Raw genomic sequence first — 26,536 nt, 5'->3', positions numbered from 1 at the left:
TCACAAAGACAAAAACAACTTTTTTCATTTCACCAAAGTGAACTGAAGTTTAATGAATGTTATCTTACCAAGTTGCAATGTAAATCAGATTTAGAGTCTTTTTTTCAAGGAAAAAATCAACATTATAAATATTTAGAGTAGTGGTCTACCGATATATCGGCAAGGACAATACGTTGGCCGATATTTTGAATTTTTTAATTATCGGCATCGGCCGATAAATATTCGCGTTTGGCCAATTTGTTTCTTGAGGGCGCTGAGAATCACCTGCTTGCATGTGAAGCGACTGAGACATGTAAACGACCAGCCACGGGTTCTTTTTGTTGTTACGTGCCATCGTGCTTCTACAATAATAGACCGGTGTGCAACACAGTGTCATTTAAACAGTCCGCATATCAGAGCTGCGGCAGAAGTGTTTTAGCTCAAAATGTTAAAGTGCTCACCTGTTTCATTCTCCCTCTTTCTCTCCTCAACAGTTCCCTGTAACATTTAACTGTCTTGTCTAATGAGAAAAAGGCAAATATCAATAAAACTAATATCATATACCGTCTGCAAATATGCACTTATCTCGTTTAAACATATGTAATAAACCAACCTCACATTACTTGAGCAGATCCAGCATCCATCATTTATTTACCTCTAATGCACATCTCCTCAGCAGTTCCCTGTCACTTTTAACTTTCTTTTCTAATGATAAAAGGCAAATATCAATAAAAATTATATTATACACTGTACAATTTGCATATATGCAGATATCTTGTTTAAACAGATGTATTTCAGGAACCTCAGAATCCAGCGTTTTCTTCCCATCGATCGCTCATCTAATATCTTCCTCTGAAGTGCGTATTCTATCAGCCAGAATCAAAACTTCAGGATCAGCATCAAAAGTTCCTCTGATTCACAAATCATGACAGTCACTCCGTGACAATCCAAGAACTGTCAGGAGAAGATTGCTGCCCACACTGGATCCGCACGAGCGGGTGAAAGCATCTTCAAAAGTAAAAGTGCTTCACATGAGCTAAAAGTAAATGTCATGTTCACTATGCACTGTTTGTACAATTGATTTGATTCGGTATTTTTTGAAAAAATGCGATTGTTAATGCGCACGTGCCATCCATGGTTGCTGGACTACTGTGTGGACTAGGGGTGTGCAGCGAAGCCATTATCTGTATTTGTATCTGTATCTGTTCATATGACAAAATTATCTGTATCTGTCTCTGTATTCAGATAGAACCGGGTGTGGGCGGGGCTTAAACCGGAAGTGAGTCAAACTAAATAAAACACCCATTTTTAAGTCTAACTCTTACAATTATAGTTCCTATTAATAAAATATGCCTTGTATATGCTTTTTCATAATAATACAAATAATAATAATAATTATTATTATTATAATAATAATGATTATTATGATTATTATTTGAGATATTAGTATTTCAGATATTAATATCTGCATGAAACAGAATTTTTGTTTGTCTGTGCATGTGTAACAGCATTATTTGGAGGCAGGAGGTGTTAAGCAAAATGTGAAATGTCAAGCACACATTTTGCAGTGAATAATAAATACAAATTCAAACATTAAAATAAATTAAAATAAAATCAATATAGCCTACAAACAAGTGAAAGTCCCGTAAGTCTATCAGGAATTTTTACGATACGACTCCATTATTTAGTTAAATATTAATAATAATAATAATAATAATAATAATAATAATAATGTTACATATAGCCCCTTACCAGAGTTCAAGAATACTTAACAATTTCAAATTTAGCACAGTTTAAAGAAGAAGAAGAAAGACGGAGTTTGAGTTTATTTGTTTTACATAAGGAGGAATATTCCTAATAGACTAATACTATATGGAGAATTTAAACCTTCATGGAGCATTTTAACTTTTTTTCAGAATAAAGTCTTAACCAGTTAATAACCTAAATCGCTCATATGGATATAAATGTGGTCAACTTTAAGAGATGGAAAGAAGAGCTCCGTATCTTAATTAATGTTACTCTTGACAAGCTCCAGACGTGAACAATTAACAGAGACCGCAAACGGAGTCGAGACCGCGACCATCCGATCTGAAATCACACCGTGCGCATTTTCATTCATAAGGTTAACACTTTAGAAATATTGGCTGCACAAATTCATAAATTCTTTGTAATTTTGGATATGTTTATTTAAAATGTCACTTTATCATTGTGCTTTTTGGATAATCAGTCATACAAATATTCTTTATATTATTCGGATGAATCCGTTATTCATTTTGAAGTCATTATTCGTGCCATTCCGAATAAAGTATTCAGATTCGGGCACATCCCTAGTGAGTACTGTTATTTCCTTCTTCCTAATATATTAACAATTTCTTCATGGGCAAAATAATTATTAAACAGTAATCAGAAGAAACTGCTATCTACTATTTAAAATACAGTATTCATTTTTTAGATTATTTTTACAAAGATAAAGTTTTGTGTGAATTGAGTAAATATAGTGCTAAATAAGAGTTTATTAATATTTTTTTTTTTTTTTGTTACTTACTATAATTGTGTGATATATCTGCATTGTATCGGCCTATCGGCCACCCTGCTCTCTGGATATCGGCATCATATCGGTCGATCATTATTTTAGAGTACTGTAACGTATATTTTTAACTATATTGTTTGCTAAGAGAAGCACCACCATTACTATTGCTCATACATGGGGTTTCAACAAAAACCCCTAAACCTATATATTAAACTTTGGTGAGTAACTCATCCCACACTGTTTGTGCTAAGAACATGAATGAAACCTCAAACCAACTTATTGAGAAGACATGTGTTATTACTAGATAGCCATATCTAGAGACCGGAATATCATACGAACTTCAGTATCATACGAAACTCTTTGACTTGGGTCAGTGAACAAACACCCTAGCAACTACTATTGATACAGATTCAGTAAGCATCTCAGAAGTGTTTTAGTTGAGCACACATTAACGAGAGGAGTCCCTCAGTTTCTTTACCTCATCCGTGCTATGTGTGATTAGAATTTAATATTTCTATTTGTGTTGTCTTTGATCAACAACTGGCTGTAAAAAACAGAAAGGGTATTAAAAGAGACATTGTTCAATAACAAATGGATTGCGTGGATCTCGTCTTTGGACACTCATTACACGGAATGAGTCAAACCAAACTGTAACTCTTAACATGCTGTGAAAGGATCTTTGCCACTATACTATTCAATCACTGAGAAGTGAAAGCTGAAAATGTACCAGCAGGTGGCTAATCACAGACACTTTTAGTCGCATAGTGCAAACATTTTTCCGCTAATGCGAGTGACTTACTTGCATAATATCAAGATTGTTCAAATAAAGATCATGAAGCATCAGAAAATGTATTTTTTTTCCCAACCCTACAAGCAACCACTGAGAAAATCCTAGCAATTGCACAGCAAACCCCAGTCAACCACCCACAATAACCTAGCATTGTAGTGCTGAGCTTTGCATGGGAAAGCACCACTCACATTTTCTTGAAACATTTCAGAAAATTTTAAAATGTAGCATTAAAATACTGTACTGGTTTCTACCTCATGCACAAGGCACAAGGCCCTGTAGAAATGACCCTATTATTTATTCAGTTGCTCAGCAGATGCACTCATCCAGGGAGGCTGGCATTTTTCACACTTTCTCTTGTGTGGCATGTTCCTGCTAGGGGGAAGTGGTGATGCCACAACTTGGACAAAGAAAAAGTTCAAACAGAATGTCCCCTGCAAGTAGTTCATGGAAAGTTCTGCCAGCACATTAGTACAAAATAAGGAGTTATGAGAAAGTTAAGGCCTAACATACTCCAAGCAAGTACGCAAATGCGACACTTCCAGCTACGGAAGCTCGATTTCGTGCGTTGTTGTTTTCCAAAATGTGTCAGACTTCAATTCAATGCAACACAAGTACACATTGAATTCTCAACATGGCCACAAGGGGCGCTAAAGCGGACATTAGCGCAAACTGTCCGCTTCTATTGTGAGTTTTCTTTTTCAAGCCAACTACTGTAAAAGCAGAGCAACAGCTTGAAGAGAACATTGCTAAGCAAGTAAGTTAAAGAAAAGTCCCTATCAAGGCAAGCCAGTCCACTAGGCGGCCATCTTTGGAATGCTCCAGGTCAGCTGTTGGATGACAAGCAGCTATGGATACAAGCAGCATAAAAGTACAGCTCCTATGAACTTCAATGGGGAAAGACAGGAATCACCAAAATGGTTGGTCAAGATTATGATCAAAGAACATATGTTAAAACAATGTTATCATAAATTGTGCTTCTTTAGTACAGATCATGCTTTAAAAAACACTGTTTTTTCAGGCTGGTCCATCTAATGCGCATGTGCATTCTTGAGTTGACTGAAAGGCGATGTCTGGATCTAAAATGTGATTGGCTCATTTACCTCTTTGAAGGCGGGACGTCCTTTTCTATATCCGGCATGTTGGGCGTTTCAATATCTCCCATTTATTTCAATGCCAGTACTCTATCTCTGGTTTAATAGCCTTTGGTTAAAGTCAATATATTTATAGCAACTTACCTGAATAATAACACATCTAGTTTAATGGCAAAGACTTTTGTAGTTAACTCTATCGGCCGTTTGAGCACTGAGGTTTGTTACCGGCACAGTAATGCAAGACTGCACGTTTAGCATGTTCAACCAAACCTTGCGTTGGCAATGCATTGGCTAAGTGCTCGCATCTGCACACATGTACTTGCGTAAAATACGTTTCTAGTCTTATCTGTTTGCATTCTCGTTCATCTTAATATTTTCTCGGCTGGCACAATTTTTGCTTCATAGGCACTTAGTTTTGAAAAACATTTTGAGCCAATCACAAAAGCTGTAAAACGTCATATTTCTAATTACTCTAGAGCTGCAGGAAAATGATGTCATGACAATGCTGATTGGCTGATGGTACCACAAGAATGCTCACATTACCAAACCCTTCATTAATTATTATCCTAATCTGTGATATCAGTGGTAGCAGGCGGTAAAATAAAAGACTATTTCATATTTTAAGAGCCCTCCAAACAAAAAGGGTCACTAGCAAAACATCACCTACAGCATACTGTATAATAATTAAATATTTGCGCAAATTAACAATTTGAAATGCATTACATTGTAAGCAACTCTGTGTATCAAGGAAATAAAACTCTTCAAGTGCAAGAGAAACTTGACTCAAAATTGATTCCAATAGAGTTTGTCATTAGCATGTTGCTAAGCTTATGACGTGACACTCTAATAACCATAAAAATATTTGGCAAACACAAATATTGGGTAAAATAGTAAACTTTTACTTTTCTGTATTACTTTTCAGCATAGAATAAATATCACAGTAATATACTAATAAAAATATTTTGGATACTTGGATGTATTTTTTTTCGCTGAGCGAAACCCTGACATCAGCCTCATTCTGAAGAGTTTCTGCCGAGTTACTGACAAGTGCTATCTCCCATCAGACATCTCTGCATCAATTTAAACATGTTTACCTTTACCTCTAGTGCTACTGATAGCGTGTTGCACAAGCAGCCTCAGAGAAACAAGTTGTGTTCCCATGGAAATGCAGTGATTTGGATGTTGCATTTTCACAGTTATATTTTTACTACTGTGACAGCTAGTTTTAGGGTTGGGGTTTGGGTTAGGGCATTTGGTTTATAAAATATGCATTCCTGTTGACTGTTTTACATCATTTACATCTAAAAACAATGTGCTTTAAAACTTGCTTTTGGTGCCACTCTGTGGACATTTCACACAGAAACTGGAACTCACACATGCCCATTCATTCAACAACAATTCCAGCTCAGACTGATTTCGGGCTACGTCTGAAATGCTAAACATACATTATCAACATGGCCGGGTCTAAGGTGGGGGGGTCTAGGGAGGCATTTTCCCCCTTGATTTTCCTTGTGTCCCCCAGAAACTTCTGACACCCCTCGAACCAACGGCAAAACATGATCAAAGGGGACCAACCCAAGCAAAGTTATTAAGGAGGAGCACCCACTGGTCCGACAAAATATAAACAGTTGTCCACCCTAAAGATCAAAATGCCCCCCGAAAGATAACTTCCTAGTACCAAACCTGATTATCAATGGAAGATTTAATCATAAAAATTTTATAATGTGGAAAACTTAAAAAATACAATAAAATATATCACACACCTAAGGATGAAATTGTCAAAGTTTATATAAGGTCTGTATTTTAAGCAGTTTGTGTTGAATAACAGAAGCTTAATACTTACAGTAGCATTGGGGGTTCAGACAAAATTCTAACTGGTGCGTTTCCCGTACAATGATGTAACTCATTGTCAGTGGATTCCATCTAGGCCTGGTTATTAGAAACACAATAATGTAACACTTTCTTTTGTAAAATTAACTTTAAAAAAGTCTTTGTTAAATTGTAAGTCCGGGTCATTACAGTCCTAAACACTGAGTGCCATAACCATCAAAAACCACCTTATTCAAACACTCTAAAAATGCAATAAAACCTCACACAACACTTGCACACATTAGATTAGCCGGTAAAATTGCAATGCAACGCAAAACTGGGGTAAAGGGCAAAAATCTTCATGTGCGACTGGTTTACCAGGGTTTAGGGTCCCACGGTCGGCTACATTTTTTCAGCAACCACCCAAGCAAAATTTTGGGCCACTGAAGTCTATAGTATTCATCTCACGTTTGCCCTTAATACACTTAATATGCTTCTCTTCGGAAACGTGGACTTGCATTGCCCAATTGAAGCCTGTTTTTTTTTTTTTTAACAGAACTGACAGAAAAAGAGACAACACTCTGCCATGCTCCAAACAAATAGCTTTTACAAATTACACATATCACTATTTTTTAAATGTATCACATTTTACAGTAGTAAAAGTAACTGATATTGTGACAAAATTTTTATAGTTTCAAATGAAATAATCTATTAGGTGAAATGTATAAATAAGACTTCATTTTTATTACAAATATGTAATAATAACTAATACTATAATTTATTTGTTTAGAAAGACTAGCTACATTGACTTAACCACAGTAATGAGGAGTTACCCATGGTCATATGCTTATAGCGTTGCAATGTAAAAATAAGGGCAAGTACTTTAAATATACTGTAAATATAAAGTGCTTTAAAAGTCTGGACCTGCAAGACGTATGGACACAATTGTGGAAAATGTTTTCCTGTTTATGCTTAAACAGGTTTCCGTAATCAAGGTAAGGACATAAAAAGTTTAAGGCATTTACATGGCCTTACAGGTCCAATTATAAAGAATAAATGGTGTAAGATCATGCACATGCTCATAAACTACAACTCAAAAATTATATAGTCCGGGGGGTCTGGGTAGCTCAGCAAGTATTGATGCTGACTACCACCCCTGGAGTCATGAGTTCGAATCCAGGGCGTGTTGAGTGACTCCAGTCAGGTCTTCTAGGCAATCAAATTGGCCCGGTTGCTAGGGAGGTTAGAGTCACATGGGGTAACCTCCTCGTGGTCGCTATAATGTGGTGCGCTCTCAGTGGGGTGCGTGGTGAGTTGTGCATGGATGCCGCGGAGAATAGCATGAAGCCTCCACACGCGCTAGGTCTCCGCGGTAAAGCACTCAACAAGCCACATTATAAGATGCGTGGATTGACGGTCTCAGACGCGGAGGCAACTAAGATTCGTCTTCCACCACCCAGATTTAGGCTAGTAAAAAAAAAAAAAAAACTTTATACAGTCCTAAATTATCACCATTAGAGTATAAATAACATATCATATTTGTTAGCTGGGTTACCTCTGCTCCCAGGTAAAAGGTACTTGGCTGTGACCTGTAATTTTTATTATTGAAAATGTTAATATTCACTATATCAAGTTGATTTTAAATGTACTTATGCAAATGGAATGGCATACCTCTATATAATACACAGGGAAATGAAAACAAATATGACAGATAAAAATAGACAAAAATATTGACAAATCAGAAATATTTTATAATAATTATTATTTGTATCACAACCTCTGATTTGGTAAAAGCTCAGTCAACAGTGTCCATTCTTGGCTTAATGACATGGCTAAAATGACATCACCTCTTACACTGTGTACTGTAATGCTGGTGAATCAACCCAGCATAAACACTAAGTCATCTAATTACACTGTGGCTCTGACTTAAGAGAGCTGGAACCTGTTACCATGTTTAGAGTGTAGGTGGACTAGAGTTTACACACTGGACATTCATAAGCGTTGTCTCATATACAAACGTAATTTGTTTATTTAGTGGAAATGACCCCACAATGACTGTGTGTTCCAATAGACGGAAATATTTAGTTTCATGTTACATATGCTGATACAGGAAGAATATAATGTACTTTGAAAATCCATAAATGTTTAGAGATGGATGGTGCTCTTTATATTTTACTGGTCTAACTAATTACATTATTAGTGTAATATGAGAACTGGAGGAATTACATGTGTTACGTTTACCTCTATACACCACTTACAAAAAAGTGCCAAAAAGTGATACTACTAAATTTATTTTTATTTATTTCTGGAAGTATCTGAGAGGTGAAGTGTGTCATTTCTGTACCAATAGCATCACCAACTTTCATATTTGCAAAAAATATTAGCAAAAATAATGACTGTTTTCGAACACTTGTTTATTGATTGCAACATTTCATGATGATGAATTAATTCAATTATATATTTATTTTGTCATCTTTGCATGATCTCCATAGTTTAATATACATCGATTCGTTACATGCGGTCTTTCACAAAGTCTTAGTTTTATAAACTGGATACGAACTGACATCTCACATACGCTCGTGCGTAACACAAACTTACAGCACACTTCGAAAGAATGGAGAGAGAAAGCGGAAGAACTGATAGTCCTCATGACTGGCTTGAAATGCCTGTGGATTCCTCTGTATTCTATCTTGAGCAGGCCTCATTTCCTTTCCACATTTGTCCTTATTCTATAATGCTGCTCCTTTTTTTTTTTTTTTTTTTAGATTAGTTCTGCACAGTCTCAGATCCCCCCAGACTTTTTAATTGCGTCATCAAAGTTTTTTTCCTTTTTTTCTTTTTTTTTTAGTTCTGCTTTGAGTAAAAGAGCAATGTTTCTTGAGAGAAGGGCCACAGACGTCAGATATTCATTGCAACATCTGATCTTCCTTAACAATGTCATAACTTTTAATTCTCACCATTCAGATCTGAAATGAAAGTGCAGATGTACAGTGGCCACAAAAAGTAATTGGACACTTAAAAATGTACAAATTTAAATGCATTAGATAACAAAATATCAAACCATATGGCATATTTTAAACATTTCAAGGAAAAACATTTAGCAAAACAAGTTTTTCTTTTTTTTTATAATTTCAAACCTACAGTATATATATATATATATATATATATATATATATATATATATATATATATATATATACATTTGGTTTAATATTTTATTGTATAACAAGATATTCACAGATTTTTTTTTAAGTGTGGCTTAAGTGTTCAAATATGCATTTATTGTGATGTGCTCCATTGAGGAAAGGGAACTCAATGTGTGCCTGGCATTTTTCTTAAATTAAGGTGGCTACTCTGGGTTAATGTTTAGATTCAGTCAGATTCTGCTGGAAGACTTACACAAAAAGCACATGATTTCATACACACGGCATAAAGAAACACTCATCGCTGAAGAATCCAGATGCTTATTTACAGCATGATAACACTTATGCCAAATAATAAATATATGAGTCACACCATAAAAGATTACAGTTGAAATGACAAACTGGCTAATCCTTTAGAGCTTTGTGACTGTTGGCCGTCTGAGTGTCTCTATTACCCCCACACGACTCAAGCGATGTAAAAATACAACTTATGGTACGGTAAATCTTGCCAGGAAAAGCATCATTCTCCATCCGTTCCCACACATAATTCATACTAAGCTGGCAGACAAAGCTTTGTCTCCGGTGTTTAGCTTTAGATGTGTGGAAAAAAGGAGTGAAATTAAGGAACTACTTTTCTGGAGTCATCATATCTTCTTTTTTTTTGCAGGTTGAGGAGGAAGTTACAAAAGGGTGACCTTTTGTATTAACGTTATTTTTGTATTTTTTTCAGATATTAATATTTATATAATAAATCAGTTACTAATTTATCAGTTACTCCAAACTAGTTCTTTAGAGTCCTCATATCTTTCTTTTTGCAGGTTGAGGAGGAGGTTATAGAAAGGTGACCAGAAATCCTAATAAAACAGATAGACCAATAGAGATCAACCAATAATCGGTTTTGAACAACTGGTTTGGGTTGAATAACAGAAGCTTAATACTTACAGTAGCATTGGGGTTTCAGAAAAAATTCTAACTGGTGCGTTTCCCATACAATGATGTAACTCATTGTCCTTATATGTAACTTTAAAAAAGTCTTTGTTAAATTGTAAGTCCGGGTCTTACAATTTCGGGTCTTGAATCAATACGACGACCAGAAAACTGAAAAAATCAGGACTACACATCAACTGATAATCAGGTTTGACCATACACTTATCTAATTAATCAGTTGTTGGTTCTTTAAAATAAAACAATGAATAAAAATGGGTTCTCCATATTGGTTATGGACACATAAAAAATCGATATCAGCTGATCTCTAATCAGCACAGTCCCGATTTTACGAGCCATGCCACGCCCCGCGTTTATTGTTGAATTCCAATGATTATTTAGCTATAATTGTGTCAAAAAGCAGAAATAAAACAATAATAAAAATGGTTCTGCATATTGGTTATTGGACACTTAAAAGTAAAACATAACTGGTATAGTAAAGAAAATCTATATCAACTGATGTCTAAATGGCACATCCAAATGTATTTATTAATAGGGCTCTTAAAAATCTAAAGGTAAAAACTACATAAAGAACTACATCTGTTGCCTCATAATATTAAACGATTAGTTGCAAATGATGGAACAAAGTTTTCTTTTCAAGAAATACATGCTGGCATTTTATTGGCCACCATCTGACTTAGTAATTTAAACAATGTAATAGCTTATAAAAACTCACTTTTGGAAATCTAACAAACCACTTCCATTGCCAATAATCTTAAAAACATTAGAAGGAGAAATCTGAAGCAGACTTCAGATCATCAAAACTACTGCTTTGTTTTGGATTTCAATGTCAACATGGGAGTTCAAGTTTGGTTTGACCTGTAGTGTGTCAAAAGTTTAGATGTATGCAGATATTTTCCATAAACAATGTTTTTTTTTAGTCTCCTTTCTGTTAAACTGTTGTTATTTTAAAACATTATCATACTAGGGTAGCACACATATACTGGCCACGGCTAATTTTTTTGGGAGCATGTGTGTCACCCATCAGGCCATATCTCTAACTGGTCTTAATGTTTTAACATGATCGTCTGGTGGCCATGCAGTGCTTGTGTCCAAAGAGTCAGTTAGCTCTAAAAACTTTCCTGTGACCAAAAACACCAGACAGCAGAATGAGGGAACGAGGGAATGAGAGAGAGAGAGAGAGAGAGAGAGAGAGAGAGAGAGAGAGAGAGGCTGCACTGCTCACTTCCTGGCGTGGTTACAAAGGCAGACTGCCAAGGTACTACATTTCACTTGCCTGACATGAGTAAGGCGGGTCGGGGTGTGGCAAGAGGGGTGGACTGCCTGCGTCAGCGGTCCGCCTGGGACTCCCCTGCCAGAGGTTGGAAGAGCATATGCTTCTTATCTAACAGAGAACTGCAGCACGAATGGGACAGTGATGCAAAAAGAAAGAAAAAAAGGATAGATAGATAGATAGACAGATAGATAGATAGATAGATAGATATATTCTTCCTCGCCTTGACTTGTCTTGCTATATTGGTATTTTTTTATCTTGCAGTCCACCAATAGCCAGGCAAATATATCGCAATAAAACCGGTTTAGCAAAATCTCTATGGGTTTACAATTATTAGCTAAATCTCTATGGCTTTACAATTGTCTGCGATCATGTGAGTATATATATATATATATATATATATATATATATATATATATATTACAGTTGTGCTCAAAAGTTTGCATACCCTGGCAGAAATTGTGAAATTTTGGCATTGATTTTGAAAATATGACTGATCATGCAAAAAATTTTATTTAAGGATAGTGATCTTATGAAGCCATTTATTATCACATAGTTGTTTGGCTCCTTTTTTAAATCATAATGATAACAGAAATCACCCAAATGGCCCTGATCAAAAGTTTACATACCCTTGAATGTTTGGCCTTGTTACAGACACACAAGGTGACACACACAGGTTTAAATGGCAATTAAAGGTTAATTTCCCACACCTGTGGCTTTTTAAATTGCAATTGCAAATTAGTGTCTGTGTATAAATAGTCAATGAGTTTGTTAGCTCTCACGTGGATGTACTGAGCAGGCTAGATACAGAGCCATGGGGAGCAGAAAAGAACTGTCAAAAGACCTGCATAACAAGGTAATGAAACTTTATAAAGATGGAAAAGGATATAAAAAGATATCCAAAGCCTTGAAAATGCCAGTCAGTACTGTTCAATCACTTATTAAAAGTGGAAAATTTGGGGATCTCTTGATACCAAGCCAAGGTCAGGTAGACTAAGAAAGATTTCAGCCACAACTGCCAGAAGAATTGTTCGGGATACAAAGAAAAACCCACATGTAACCTCAGGAGAAATGCAGGCTGCTCTGGAAAAAGACTGTGTGGTTGTTTCAAGGAGCACAATACGACGATACTTGAACAAAAATGAGCTGCATGATCGAGTTGCCAGAAAGAAGCCTTTACTGCGCCAATGCCACAAAAAAGCCCGGTTACAATATGCCCGACAACACCTTGACATGCCTCACAGCTTCTGGCACACTGTAATTTGGAGTGACGAGACCACAATAGAGCTTTATGGTCACAACCATAAGCGCTATGTTTGGAGAGGGGTCAACAAGGCCTATAGTGAAAAGAATACCATCCCCACTGTGAAGCATGGTGGTGGCTCACTGATGTTTTGGGGGTGTGTGAGCTCTAAAGGCACGGGGAACCTTGTGAAAACTGATGGCAAGATGAATGCAGCATGTTATCAGAAAATACTGGCAGACAATTTGCATTCTTCTGCACGAAAGCTGTGCATGGGACGCTCTTGGACTTTCCAGCACGACAATGACCCTAAGCACAAGGCCAAGTTGACCCTCCAGTGGTTACAGCAGAAAAAGGTGAAGGTTCTGGAGTGGCCATCACAGTCTCCTGACCTTAATATCATCGAGCCATTCTGGGGAGATCTCAAATGTGCAGTTCATGCAAGACGACCAAAGACTTTGCAGGACCTGGAGGCATTTTACCAAGACGAATGGGCAGCTATACCACCTGCAAGTATTTGGGGCCTCATAGACAACTATTACAAAAGACTGCACGCTGTCATTGATGCTAAAGGGGGCAATACACAGTATTAAGAACTAAGGGTATGCAGACTTTTGAACAGGGGTCATTAAATTTATTTCTTTGTTGCCATGTTTTGTTTTATGATTGTGCCATTCTGTTATAACCTACAGTTGAATATGAATCCCATAAGAAATAAAACAAATGTGTTTTGCTGCTCACTCATGTTTTCTTTAAAAATGGTACATATATTACCAATTCTCCAAGGGTATGCAAACTTTTGAGCACAACGTGTATATTAGGGCTGTCAGTCGATTAAAATGTTTAATCGAATTAATTACATGGTATGCCACTTAATTAATTAACTGAATTAATCGCAACTGATCGCATATATAAATATTTGCTCAGAAAGCCCCTCAAATAACAATAATTCAAAAAATAATGACTGTCATGTTTAAATCATAATAAATAAATATATATTATAAAAAATTATATAGATAATTAAAATGCATTACATCATTGTGGCACATGAGTAAAGCATTAAAAAAGACGGTAACACTTTACAGTAAGGTTCTATTTGTTAACATTAGTTAATAACATTAGTTAACATGAACTTACAATGCGCAATGCTTTTACAGCTTTTATTAATCTTAGTTAATGTTAATTTCATCATATACTAATACATTTCTCAAATCAAAAGTTGTGTTTGTTAACATTATGCATTATGATCTAAAATGAACTTACAATCAACAATTGTATTTTTATTAACTAATATTAACAAAGATTAATAAATGCTGTAAACAATATATTGTTAACTGTTTGTTCATGATACCTAATGCATTAACTAATATTAACGAAAAGAACCTTATTATAAAGTGTTACCAAAAAGACAATTCAAAAAGTGGCTTTAGTATGCAATATTTTTTTATTTCCATATTACTGAACATTATCTGCCTATCATTGGCCTACAGTTCACACAATCCATTTTGCAATTGAATTCATTAATCAGTCCGAGATAGATTTATTATAAGGGCTTTTCTAAGGACGCATCAATGTACACCTGCGTCAGACGCTTTTGGAGCGTCTCGTTTGCGTCGCGTCATAAACATACCGTTTTTAGGTCGCTGTGTCAAGTTAAACAGTTTGAAGCTTAGAAATACACATCTTGAGATCCCTGCGTTCGTATTTGTGCTCTATCAAGCTGTTTGAACACAAGAACGTGTTTTCATCTAGTTTTGTCTGCTGTCGGTGAGTGTGGTTTGTTCTCTGTATAACCGTGTTGCCCAAACAGCTGAAGTTTCACTTACTGCCCCCTGGAGAAAACAGGTGGTACTTCAAGCTTGAATTGCTCAGATGGAAGGAATATTCCTTATCACGGTCCGGGGACATGATTACTGGCATAATTTGTTTTTAATGTTATTTTTTATATAATTAATCGCACTGAATTAACATGTTAAATCGACAGCCCTAATATATACACATATATATGGTCATACCACTCAGCCCCAATAGATCTAAAAGTTTTAAATCTATAGATAGACTGCAATGGGTGATTCTCATGAAACATGTCAAAAAATGTCCTGGTCCTATTTTACTCCAAAGTCAAAAGAAATACGAAATTTTCCTACATTTTGCAAATAGTAAATAAAGCCTATTTAGGTCATCATTAAAATTATTTTAATTGTGACATTATTTTCATGACAGTTATACGTACGTTTTGTCCTCATTTCTCATTAACGCAATGAAAAAAGATGAGCATTATGATATTCTCATTACGTCACATGGAAAAAATTACATATTATTAAAATTGTAATGTATTTGTACATCATAGAAATGCTAACTTAGAACTGCTTTTCATTTTCACTGAATTTGATTAAGAAAATCATTGAACAACAGCATAATTTTTTTACTGTAATACAGTAAAACATGACTGTGCTACTGTAATGAGAATTCACCTTGAAAACAATGGGAATAGTAAAGTTAAATGGCTGAACGTGTTACAGTAATGAGAACTTTTTTTTAAAAATTCTTCATATTGGTTTGATGTTAAATATGATCAGGAAATTTTGTTAACAAGTTTTGTGAGAATTACCTAAATATGTATTCCAGTAAAAATGTATAAACATCCTTAAAACAACATAAATTCAGATAAGAAGCAAAATAATATGAAAAGTTCTCAGAGAGTATATTCCAGCACAAATGTTTATAAATGCATATTGTAAATTTACAGTAAACTCACGGTGACTTCCATGGAAAGGTAATTTGTATTATTTCCACTCTCATGGCTTTGGTCATTAGGAGGAAAGGGTACAGGCTATACATGGCCAGCTGAGACAGAGATAAGTGGCTGCTGTAACTGTGTGCTGTCCTAACTAGAGTCCTTTCCTCTAGGTTAACACTCAAACACCACATACTGTACAGTAGGGAAGGCCTTTGCTTTGTAAAACCACATTCAATTATTCAGAATGATACGCTGTCACTGCAAATCTACCTTTAATCTCTGCAGCACTCTTATGGTCTGGAAGCTCTGCCATGTATCGTGGAGGAAGTTATCCATCAGTTACAATGCATCAAGCCATTCAGACAGATTAATAAACTGTCAAAAGCAGGACTTTTAAACATCTGTCAACATACATGGTGAAATAGGTCAATATGTTTAACTTCACTGTGATTAACGCCGGGTTCACACATCCTCTGTGAGCGGGACGTGAGCGGGGCGGTCGCGTTGAACGTTCACATTGGCTGCATCTCTTCCGTCTCTTACGCCAATTTCTTTCTTTAATAAGGTCATAATAAGCTGAGGTTATTGCTACTTCAAGGACAAAAGTGGGCAGTCACGAGTACTTCATCTTGATCAGCACACTGTGTTGTGATTGGTTTATTTTGTGTCTAAACTGTACACCTGTATTCACAGAATGGCAAAAGGTCTGGCAGTTTATTAATTATTTCCTTTATTAAGTTATTTTATTGAGTTTACTTGCATGCAGTTCTGATGTGGTTTTAGCGCATGTGAAAAGTGAAGTGAAAATAACTTTTTGGACCTGATATTCTAGTCCCTAAATATGACTCGGGTCCTCCTTCGGGGAAAGTAAAGTATGACAAATCTATGGTATTTTTCATTACAGTAATTGCTGATTTTATGGTCGGCCAGCCGACAATCATGAGTCTGAACTATTTCAAAAGTTATACACCTTCCCTCAAAATGCAGCGTGACCTGCAAACATGGGGGTCTGAAAGATGGGGGCATCTTTTGCTGATTTAAACACTAAGAGCTGCCTTATGTTGCGAAATAATAATGAAAAATAGACTTTTAAAGAAAATGTGGGTGGTGCTTGCACATGTAAAAGTCTCCACGACCATACTAGGGTTTCTAAGGTTCTCATAGTGGTTTTGAAAGTGTTGCTTGGTGTTTGCCCAGTCTGATCTCATGGGAAAATCTGCGACAGGCAGTACATTTTTATTGCCTGCAAAAAACGATGCTTTCCGAATTTCCTGACTGCCTGCCAGTGGCTGAAGCTGGAACTACAGTCGAATCTATTGGACATTCTCGCGATGCATTCCACAAGTGCAAGACTTGAGCAAACATTACACAATTGAAATATATGAATAGATGTGGCATGAGAGGCACAGTGAGTCCAATTTTTGAAAACATTTGAGTTGTCATTACATTAGTATAGGCTACTTCTAACGCACACCCAAACAGTTCTGAGACCAAAACATCTTTCTCTTACAGTGATGGGGGAGGACTGTTTGACCTGAAGGCCATTGATGTGGATTTTCACCCAGCCACATCTGGAGAGTTCCTGATTCCAGCAGAGCAGTGGGACCAGAGCGAATATCTGATGAGAACAGCAGAGCCAAAATCTGCTTCTGGACCTTCTTGACGGAAGGTCATAATGAAGCTCTGTAGATTTTTGTGTCGAGAGAGAGACTGACATCATCACATGAATACAGTGCTGAGTAACAGCGCAATAATGTGCTCATGCCATGGAAATAATTCATGTCTGAGAATCTATTGGACTTCTTGTGTTTTCTGTGTATAAATGCAGCTCTACAGCCATCACAATGTAGTTGAAATACACTTGGGTTTTGGGTACCAGCATTGCTGCATCTTAACAGAATGATCTCACACTAAAGTCGAAAACATTAGGTGGACTTTTCATTAGCTGAAATCCGTGTGTGTTTACCGAAATGCGAAGCACTGCCCCCAGTGGCCAAAGTGGTAAGTGTTGTTGGGTGTATGGACAAGTGTGAGCTCTATTTTCCAGGTGTAATGTCAACAGAGGGGCGCCAAAAGTGAGTAGTGAAGGGAGTTGTTTTCAGTTGTTCAGGCTGTAATACATTAAAGAGGAATGTGTATTTTATAAACTGTACCCCTAACACAAACCCTAAACCTACACCTAACCATCAGTGGAGTAAAAACGTAATGTTAGTGAAACAAATACAACCTCCGAATCGCGCTCGTCACTGATTATGCAAACACGATGACTTCCTGGTTTCAATGCGGGAGCCAAACTCGAGTCTCCCACGCTGCTGACGCAATGTGCTTCTGGTTGCACCACATTGGAAGGTAAACATGCTGGAGCTGATGCAAATTTGCCTTATAGGGGATGCCGCTCGTCAGTGAGTAGGCATAATGTGGCCGATCCTAGGGTACTGAAACTCTCAGAAACAACGTCAACTTCCCGTGTGATCACGTTGCTGTTACACACGTACAATGAAGAGGGAAGAGAGAATTATTGGGAAGGTTGGGAATTAAGAACAAGGTTCTCAATTCAGAACCAGTTACATTTTTTATGCAATTCCAACAAAGTCTGATGACAACCCTTAATATTTCGAGATGGTGAAATCACAGTAAATCGACAGATATCGTAACATATCATAAGATAAGTAGACTTTTATTACTATACAGACCAACCAATATAAAATCAGATTTTAAATCGGTACAGTTTTAATTGTAAATTTTATTAGCTATCCAACACTTTACATCTGAACAAATTTGGTTTCATGTTAGATATTTATTTATTTTGCAATACAAATGACTGATGTATCTTAAAACCCCCAATGTTTTCTTTATTCCGTGGTTCACAAAATGTATTTTCAAGTTATTTGGATTAGGGCTTAGACTTTATGGTTAGGTTTAGGTGCAACAGACGTCTAGATATTAACTGACAACTGACTTAAATTTATGGATTGACTGATGCAGAATGTAGATTGACCTAATGTAGAACTTTTGCTTTCTCAAAGGCCAAGCAACCTACTCAATGCGGGAGTGAATCCTCCAAATTTTCATTCCAAGTGTGTACAGATTACTGGACTGAATCTTCAGCTTCTTGCACCTGTGAAAAGAAACTTGAATACCACCAGCTTATTCCATTTTGTGTTCGCTGTTTTTGAGCAAAGACATATTATTATCTGGCAATGTTTAGTTAGCTGCCGTCGACAGAATCGCATGTTTTGTTTTTGCGCGTCTAAGTGGCTGTTGTTAAACAGCGGCATGCTCTGGACAGTAATGTATGTGTTACCCCGAGACCACAGGGCTGGTGAGAGAAACTACAGTGGAGAGAGACTAGAATATATGAATGTATGAAGACACATACATGCTGTTGTCACTACCTGAATTTTTGGGAGTTAATTTGGTAATAAAATGTGGTTGTCACTCCCGTATTTTATCAAACTGTGTGTACAGAACAGGATTAAGCATTAAAAGGAGAACTGACCACCGAATGTAACTGCAGTGTATACGTGACCAAAAGTACAGTACTAGGCTAGAAGAATTGAAGAATTTTTAATGGAACTGTTCATTGGAATCAGAATTGGAACCAGAAAAATACAATTCATTTCAATTCTCTAGTATGGAAACAAATCAGGACACAGGCAGACACAAACCTGGAACCCCGCTCAGCTCCAATATGTCAACAGCATGTACCACTATTTCCATGTAACCACTATGTCATGGCGCCAACAAGCTAGTTGTTATCCATTCTCAAAATGTAAAATAGTCACTACAAACCACCAAAAAGACAGAAAAAGAAAGACAAGATACAACATTTAAATACTCTGTTCTCATCCAATAACAGTTTGTACTGGCCGATGTTGAAGCTGCTGGACGTTCTTTTGAGTCTATTAAAAGTGTGTTTTGCCGTTTAGATTATAGACGTTGTGTACGTCTGGCAGAGTGCTGAATGTATATTACATGAGACAGTTTCATTGACTCGTGTTTAGTGAAAGACTGTTTGAGGAGGGAACTCCGATGATCAAATGACATCCAGCTGGGGCAGGAAGTGTCTTCTATGAGCGTTTCCTGAATGACAATGCAGTGTTCTTCATTGAGTTAAGCACTCTGTATATGACCTATCAGATCACATTAGTGTTGACCTCCAGTAGCCTCAAAAACGGCCATCATACATGCTCACGCACTAGGGCAGGGCTGATATAAAACTCTGGGGTGTCCAGTAGACCCACCAGTTGCATGAGTTACAACAGTGTGCTGCTGTGTGCTTCCACCAGAAATTCTGATTTAAAGCCTTCATTAAAATAAAGACGTCTAATCTGATGCAGGCTTTAGATATTTTTGAGATAAGATCTTACAAGGTGAATCTCATGAAACCTGTCAAGAACATTTTTCACTCAAAAAAATCAAAAGACATTTTCATAATATTTTCATGACAATTCACTCTACCCATTACTGTAAAGTATACATACAGTTCATCATGATAATATTTGTTATACTGTTTTCAATGTACTGACTGAAATAAGAAAACTGTTATACAATTAAAATGACTATTACAATGATTTACAATTTTAGATTTATGTTTTTGGCAGACACTTTTATCCAAAGTGACTTATGGTGCATTCTAGGTAAAAACAAAAATTATCAGTTTGCATGTGTCCTGGTAATCGAACCCATGAAGCTGTTGTTGCTAGCGCCATACTCTACAAGTTAAAGGGATAGTTCACCCAAAAATAAAATTATCTCATCATCTTCTCACCCTCGTGATATTCCAGATGTGTAAGACTTTCTTTCTTCTGCAGAATACAAACTAAGATTTTTAGAAGAATATCTTAGTTCTGTTGGTCCATACAATGCAACTGAATAGTGACCACACCTTTGAAGGTCTAAAAGAGACATAATAGCAGCATAAAAGCAATCCATATAACAATTTTTAAATCCATATCTTCAGAAGTGATATGATATGTGTTGGGTGAGAATCAGATAAATTTTTCCTTCTTTAAGTCCTTCTTAAATATTGATCTGTTTCTCACACACACTTATCATATCGCTTCTGAAGACATGGATTTAACCACTGGAGTCTTATGGGTTACTTTTGTGCTGAATTTATAGGATTTTTAGAGCTACAGAGTTTTGGTCACAATTCACTTGCATTGAATGACCCTACAGAGCTGAGATATTCTTCTAAAAATCTTCATTTGTCATACACATCTGGGATGGCATGCGGGTGAGTAAATGATGAGAGGATGTTCATTTCTGGGTGAACTATTCCTTTAATCTACAGCAACCCAGTAACCAGTAAAGAAAAACATCCAGACACAATTAGGTAATCAGAATTTGTAAGGGAAATGTGTTTAATTGCCATGATTATTATTTTGCAAAGCAAAAACAAATTAAATGGTCTTAAAAAGGCTTTATTTTCTTCTCTCTCTCTCTCTCTCTCTCTCTCTCTCTCTCTCTCTCTCTCTCTATGTATGTATATATTTACTGTATATTACTTTTAATTTTGGGGCGAAATATGACTTGGACATGTTTTTGTTAAATTTAACTCTGCTACTTTGTCTTTACAAAACTGTTGAATCAAATTGAGGATTTGTTTGTGTTTGTGCTTTATTCAGCATTTTATTTCACTTTTACTACAATTAAGTTGTGATAAAATATTTTTAAATATTATGCAAAATGTTATAAGCATCCAATTAATTTAAATATCATCACAAATTCCAGCCTCCACAGTTACACTGCATAGTGTATTTGTGAGGATTAAGGGAAGATTTATTTTTTCTTTAACTGTTTTTGTGCAATTGTTAAAGCTGCACTGCGTAAGACTACGTAAGCCACAAGTAATAATGATTATTTAAAAGCTGTTGGGTCGGATTTGGCACAAAATAGCAGGCTAACGTCATTCGTCCTTATGCATTTACGTCATGTCAGTAAACTCAGAAAGAAGGTCCGGTTGTGTCGCGTGAGTATCGGCTGTGGGAAAGCTATGCGGTTGCAGAACATCACTCTCCTAATGGATTTTTAACAGTTTTTAACTGTTTGGCGAAGTTTTTTACCTGCTATAATGCTTGCATTTGTTTTCTGGTAGGGTTGTCAAAGCTTATAATGGTTCAATCATCTACTCAACATCATGTTGTTCCAAACCCGTATGAGATGTAAGACAGAATGATAGCTTCAGTTACCATTTACTTTCGTTGTTTGGAGAAAAGATGCAATGAATGTGAATGGTGACTAAGACTAGCATACTGCCTGAACAGAAATGCTCTGAACAAGTATGCATTTTGTCTGTTGGTGTACATTGAAACTGCACGGAATTACATTTTGGCTATGAGAAAAAAATAATCATTAGGGAGCATTTCAAGGTTTTGTAACCTCAGTAAACCCTGTGACATTCCTGCGTATCTGTCATCGGTATCCTAACACACGGCGTACGCAGTGTCTGAATGTCAATATGTTCAATGCTTCTGTCAAGATACCCATCACAGGAGGTCATCGTAACAACATTTCGACAATATTGTCCTACATGCACACTTTGAACTGCTATGCACTGTGAGAAACCATATTTTAGGAAAAACACAACAATTCCTCTGTTTGTAAAACTTCGATAAAATATTGCAGGACACAATCTCTGCTGTATAAACAATTTAATTCTGATAGCTTATAGTGGCATCAGATGAAAACAAATGAGAGAGAGAGAGAGAGAGAGAGAGCACTGCGGCTCTGATTACGTGGCTTTTTTTCCATACAAAACATGACTTTGTCACTTTGTGAGCTTAATAGTTATATTTGCAATAGGGGTGACGGGGCTAGTTGTCGCAAGGTCTTTGTATGTTGGTTTCAATAACCTAGTTAAAAAATATATATAATAACTTTTTGTGAATTTTATTCTCAAACTGAAATTCCAATATCATCATATTTTTGTAATATCTGTTGAATACACAAATGCAGAACACAATGAAACCACACTGGGACACATTCAGGCAAGAATCAACTATATAATGAAGGTAGATTTCAAATCAAAGGTTGAGAAAAAAAAAAAGTCAGATTGGGTCACATGTGTGTTTAAATTTTATTAATTACTTATTAATTAACAAATTGTATTAATTACTTATTCATTAATTAATACTTACTAATAAATGTATTTATTTATTAGCCTAATTACAATTTCTGTTGGCCAAAACCATGGTTTGCATGTTACCTTTTCCATTTTTAGGCATTTATGGCAGATTTCCCGTGTGACAACTTACCCCATACAGTGTGACGATATGCTGGCAATAAATTGTCATAGAAAATCTATTAAATGAACCGTATCCTTTTGGAAATATTCAATACCTTTTTTTGTAGCCAAGACTTTAAGGTATGTGCCTAAACAGAAAATGACTATTATTCACTGGAGTATAAGGTGTGACAACTAGCCCCAGCCTGCCCTATAATAGCTTAGTTTTGTTTTAAGTTTAGTCTTGGGAGTGAATGGGAGACCACAGAAAATATAGTTTTTGCTTACACACTTGCTCCAGCATCAAAAGAAAAGTGCCACTATTATGCTGTCACAACTTCACAAATGAAGAAAAAAAAAAATGGAGCGCGATGGATTACGACTGTCAGAAGAGAGAAGATGGCAAATTTACTGTCACTCTCTCAGCAGCTGTATTAGAAATCCCATCTGGTAACTTATTTTTTCAAACTAATTTTAGGGTAATATAATACAAAGTATACTCTTATAAATTTACACTAAATAATTTACAAATTGCATATATAAAAAAAAGGTTTGCTAGATTTACGCTGCTAAATAAGGCAGAAATGCGTCATCACAGTCTTTGCACTCAACACTTTATGACTCTGCAGAATTGCAAAAATATGTGCATTAAATTTTCCTTCCTCTTTCTTCCTCCCACTATAGGGAAATTTTCACATGCAAATTAGTATCATATGTAAGACAAGCAAAAACAACAACAAACACACACAGTCAATTCGTGGGCATATTTAGTACAAATAGACAGAAGTGAAAAAAGTTATCTGATATTTTCTCAGCAAGGTCCAATTAAAGGAATATTCTGGGTTCAAGTTTAAGTTAAGCTGAATTGACAGCATTTGTGGTATAGTGTTCATTACCACAAAAATAATTTCAAACTTGTCCCTCCTTTTCTTAAAAAAAAAAGAAAAAAAAAAGAAAGAAACAGAAATTGGGGTTCCAGTGAGGCACTTACAATGGAAGTGAATGGTGCCAATTTTTAAATGTTAAAATACTCACCGTTTCAAAAGTTTTACCACAAGACATAAACAATATGAGTTAACATGAATTTATTGTGATAAAATCACTTACTAACCTATTCTTTGTAAAGATATAATGCTAAAAACCCTAAAACGACCATAAAGGTGATGACTAAAACAACATTTCACCTCCAATAATGTACAAGTTTTAACAGAAGAATTAATGTAAGTGCTTTTTATAAAAATAAATAACATATTATAAGCTTCACATTTTTTGCCTTTAAACCCTCCAAAAAAATTTGTAAGTGCCCCACTGTAACCTTGAATTTTGCTTTTTTAAACAAAATGAGGGACAAGCCAAAATATATATATATATGTATATATATATATATATATATATATATATATATATATATATATATATATATATATATATATATATATATATTTGTGGTAATCAATATTATGCCATAAATGCTGTCGATTGAGATTAAGTCGTATTGAACACAGAATATTCCTTTTATTATATTCAAGCTCATGTCCGTAAGGATACTAAAACTATAAACTATAAAGGAACTGACCCTGTTGGACACTAGCCATGACTTTTTTTTTTTTATTTAATTTTTTTTTTTTTTTTTTTATGACAGGCACAAAGGACCTGTTATAGACTGAAATATTCTGATAATACAAAAGTTAGTTGGTTTGGAGACTAAAATACCTCAAAATGTTTGCATATAGACATTCAGACACTGTCAGCATTTTGCAATCATGCCTTGCTTGATCTACGAAAACTTGTTTTTATCCCCCTTTATACCTGTCAAGTAAACTTAAAATGATTATTATAATTACTAATGCAAGTATCTTAGGTAAGAAAGCAGCTGCTTACAACAAGGAGTAATAGTGCCATAAACACAGATGTGCAACAAGAGCAACAGTATTGCCCAAAGGACAAATATTGTTATGGCCCCTCAGGCTGTTACTAGACAGGTAATGAATGACTAAATGAATTATCATAGGTTCGTTTTGTTACAAACACGTCTACTGTTTAGCCTCTGCATTTCTCAGCTTGCTCTTGCATTAGATTACTGGGAGAGAGAAAAAAAACTATTATACTGGCTATTTAACATTCCAGTAGACAACAGTTTGTGTCTATCTGTGTGTTGAAGAGGAAATCACAAAAATACAATGTGCTAATAAAGTTGAATGCCACACTTATGTAATTAATTGGATAAGACATCACCCTCTACTGTATATGTCCCCACCCAGTTTCTATTGCACTAAACACTGAAACACATCTAACAGGTGATGATAGACAATTATGAACAACTACTTCATTGCAATAGACATAGTCCTTTTTTACAGCCTTTTTAATTATTGCAGCCTTTGCGTAAATACCGCATCACCACAGAAAACATATTGGAAAATAAAACAAGTCAAAAGTTTCTCAGGATGCAGAGCATAAAGCTATACAAGCACAAGAGTGCAAGAGTGCAAGCGCAACAACAAGATGTTATTTCCAAGCACGCAAATGAAATAATAAGTACACATACTTGAGCCAAGGAAACAGTCCGTAAACCTTCGGAAACAGCTTGTTGAAGGCGGACCATCTTCCATGTCTGACCGAAAGCGACTGCGAGTGTAATGATAACTCTTGATGTGATATGCCTCTAGTTTAACGTAGTCCCGCAGCTATAAATGAAACAATCCGACCATGAAACGTCAGATGACATCAAAACGCGTTAAATCTGTGGAGACGCTATATAACGCGCCCCGCGTGCACACTGTAATATACACTGTATGTCCAGAACGTAGACGCGCCCCGTCCTCTCCAGCAGTGTAATGTTGAAAAGGGAAGCAAAAGAAGCGCAGAGAGCTCGACAATGACAGCGGCGGCGTTCGCGTATCTCCTCCCCGGCCGCGCCGCACTCTGGCGCAGCTGCTCCGCTCCGGACTGCTGTAGTGTTTGGATCCGCGTGTTTTCCCACTGCTCACGAGGGGATTGGGGGCGTCATTTCTCAGGGTTGGACAGTCCTCTTATTTTATAGTGTCGGACAGGACGTTTGGGAATGAAAATGAAAGCAGTGTGCGAGGACAGAAGGGTGTTTTATGAGGACTTTCATTAGAGGCCATTCAATGTTGTAAACATCTTGGTCCGTTTCGAAAAAAAAAAAATACAAAAAAAAAAAAACATATGGCTAGTGTTTTTTTTTTTTTTTTGTCTTTAGCTCTAGAGTTTACAATCACGGATGTAGAAAGGTTTTTATTTTTATTTTTATTTTTTTATTTTTTTTTACGTGTAAAATGCATTAAATCAGTGTGTCTGATGGGGCAACGACACTACCCAAAACTCAACTGTTTGGTGCTGCGGGCTCTGACGTCCGCACGCGTCAGTCACTGTGTGTGTGTGTGTGTGTGTGTGTGTGTGTGCGCAGAGCGGTTTCAACCACCACGCAAATCACGCAATTGCGTGGGGCCCCGGACGTCGGGGGGTCGGGGGTTGTGGGGAGGAAAGCTTGAGGGGTGGCATGTTGTTCTGGGTACACGCGTGAATACGCTCTTAGAGCGGTTCACGTCAGAAGCCGCTGGGGTCGGGACAGGTGAGTTTTTTTTAAGTAGGGTTCAGGTTTGTAATTTATGAAAAAAATATATAGGCGGTCCGAACTTGTTTCGCGCACGCGCTCTCACTCACAGATACGCGAACGGATTAGTTAGGGGCTGTTCACACCGAAAGTGTTTTTGCCTGCGTCTGCTCTGTTTTGCCATTGTTTTC

At 36.3% G+C, this 26,536-nt stretch overlaps 1 protein-coding gene across 1 annotated transcript in view; it reads right to left on the bottom strand.

Moving 5' to 3' along the window:
• LOC127413922 (cAMP and cAMP-inhibited cGMP 3',5'-cyclic phosphodiesterase 10A-like) overlaps positions 1–25,845 on the bottom strand; it is a 146,271-nt gene extending 120,426 nt beyond the window's left edge. The window contains 1 exon segment of the mRNA XM_051651493.1: positions 25,317–25,845. Coding sequence (XP_051507453.1) covers positions 25,317–25,380 — 64 coding nt within the window. The 5' untranslated portion in view covers positions 25,381–25,845.
• Positions 25,846–26,536: the final 691 nt, after the last annotated feature.

The sequence above is a fragment of the Myxocyprinus asiaticus genome, chromosome 23, assembly GCF_019703515.2.
Source record: "Myxocyprinus asiaticus isolate MX2 ecotype Aquarium Trade chromosome 23, UBuf_Myxa_2, whole genome shotgun sequence".
NCBI lineage: Eukaryota > Metazoa > Chordata > Actinopteri > Cypriniformes > Catostomidae > Myxocyprinus > Myxocyprinus asiaticus.
The sequence above is the reverse complement of the archived record's forward strand: the minus strand, read 5'-3'. Positions and strand labels throughout refer to the sequence as shown.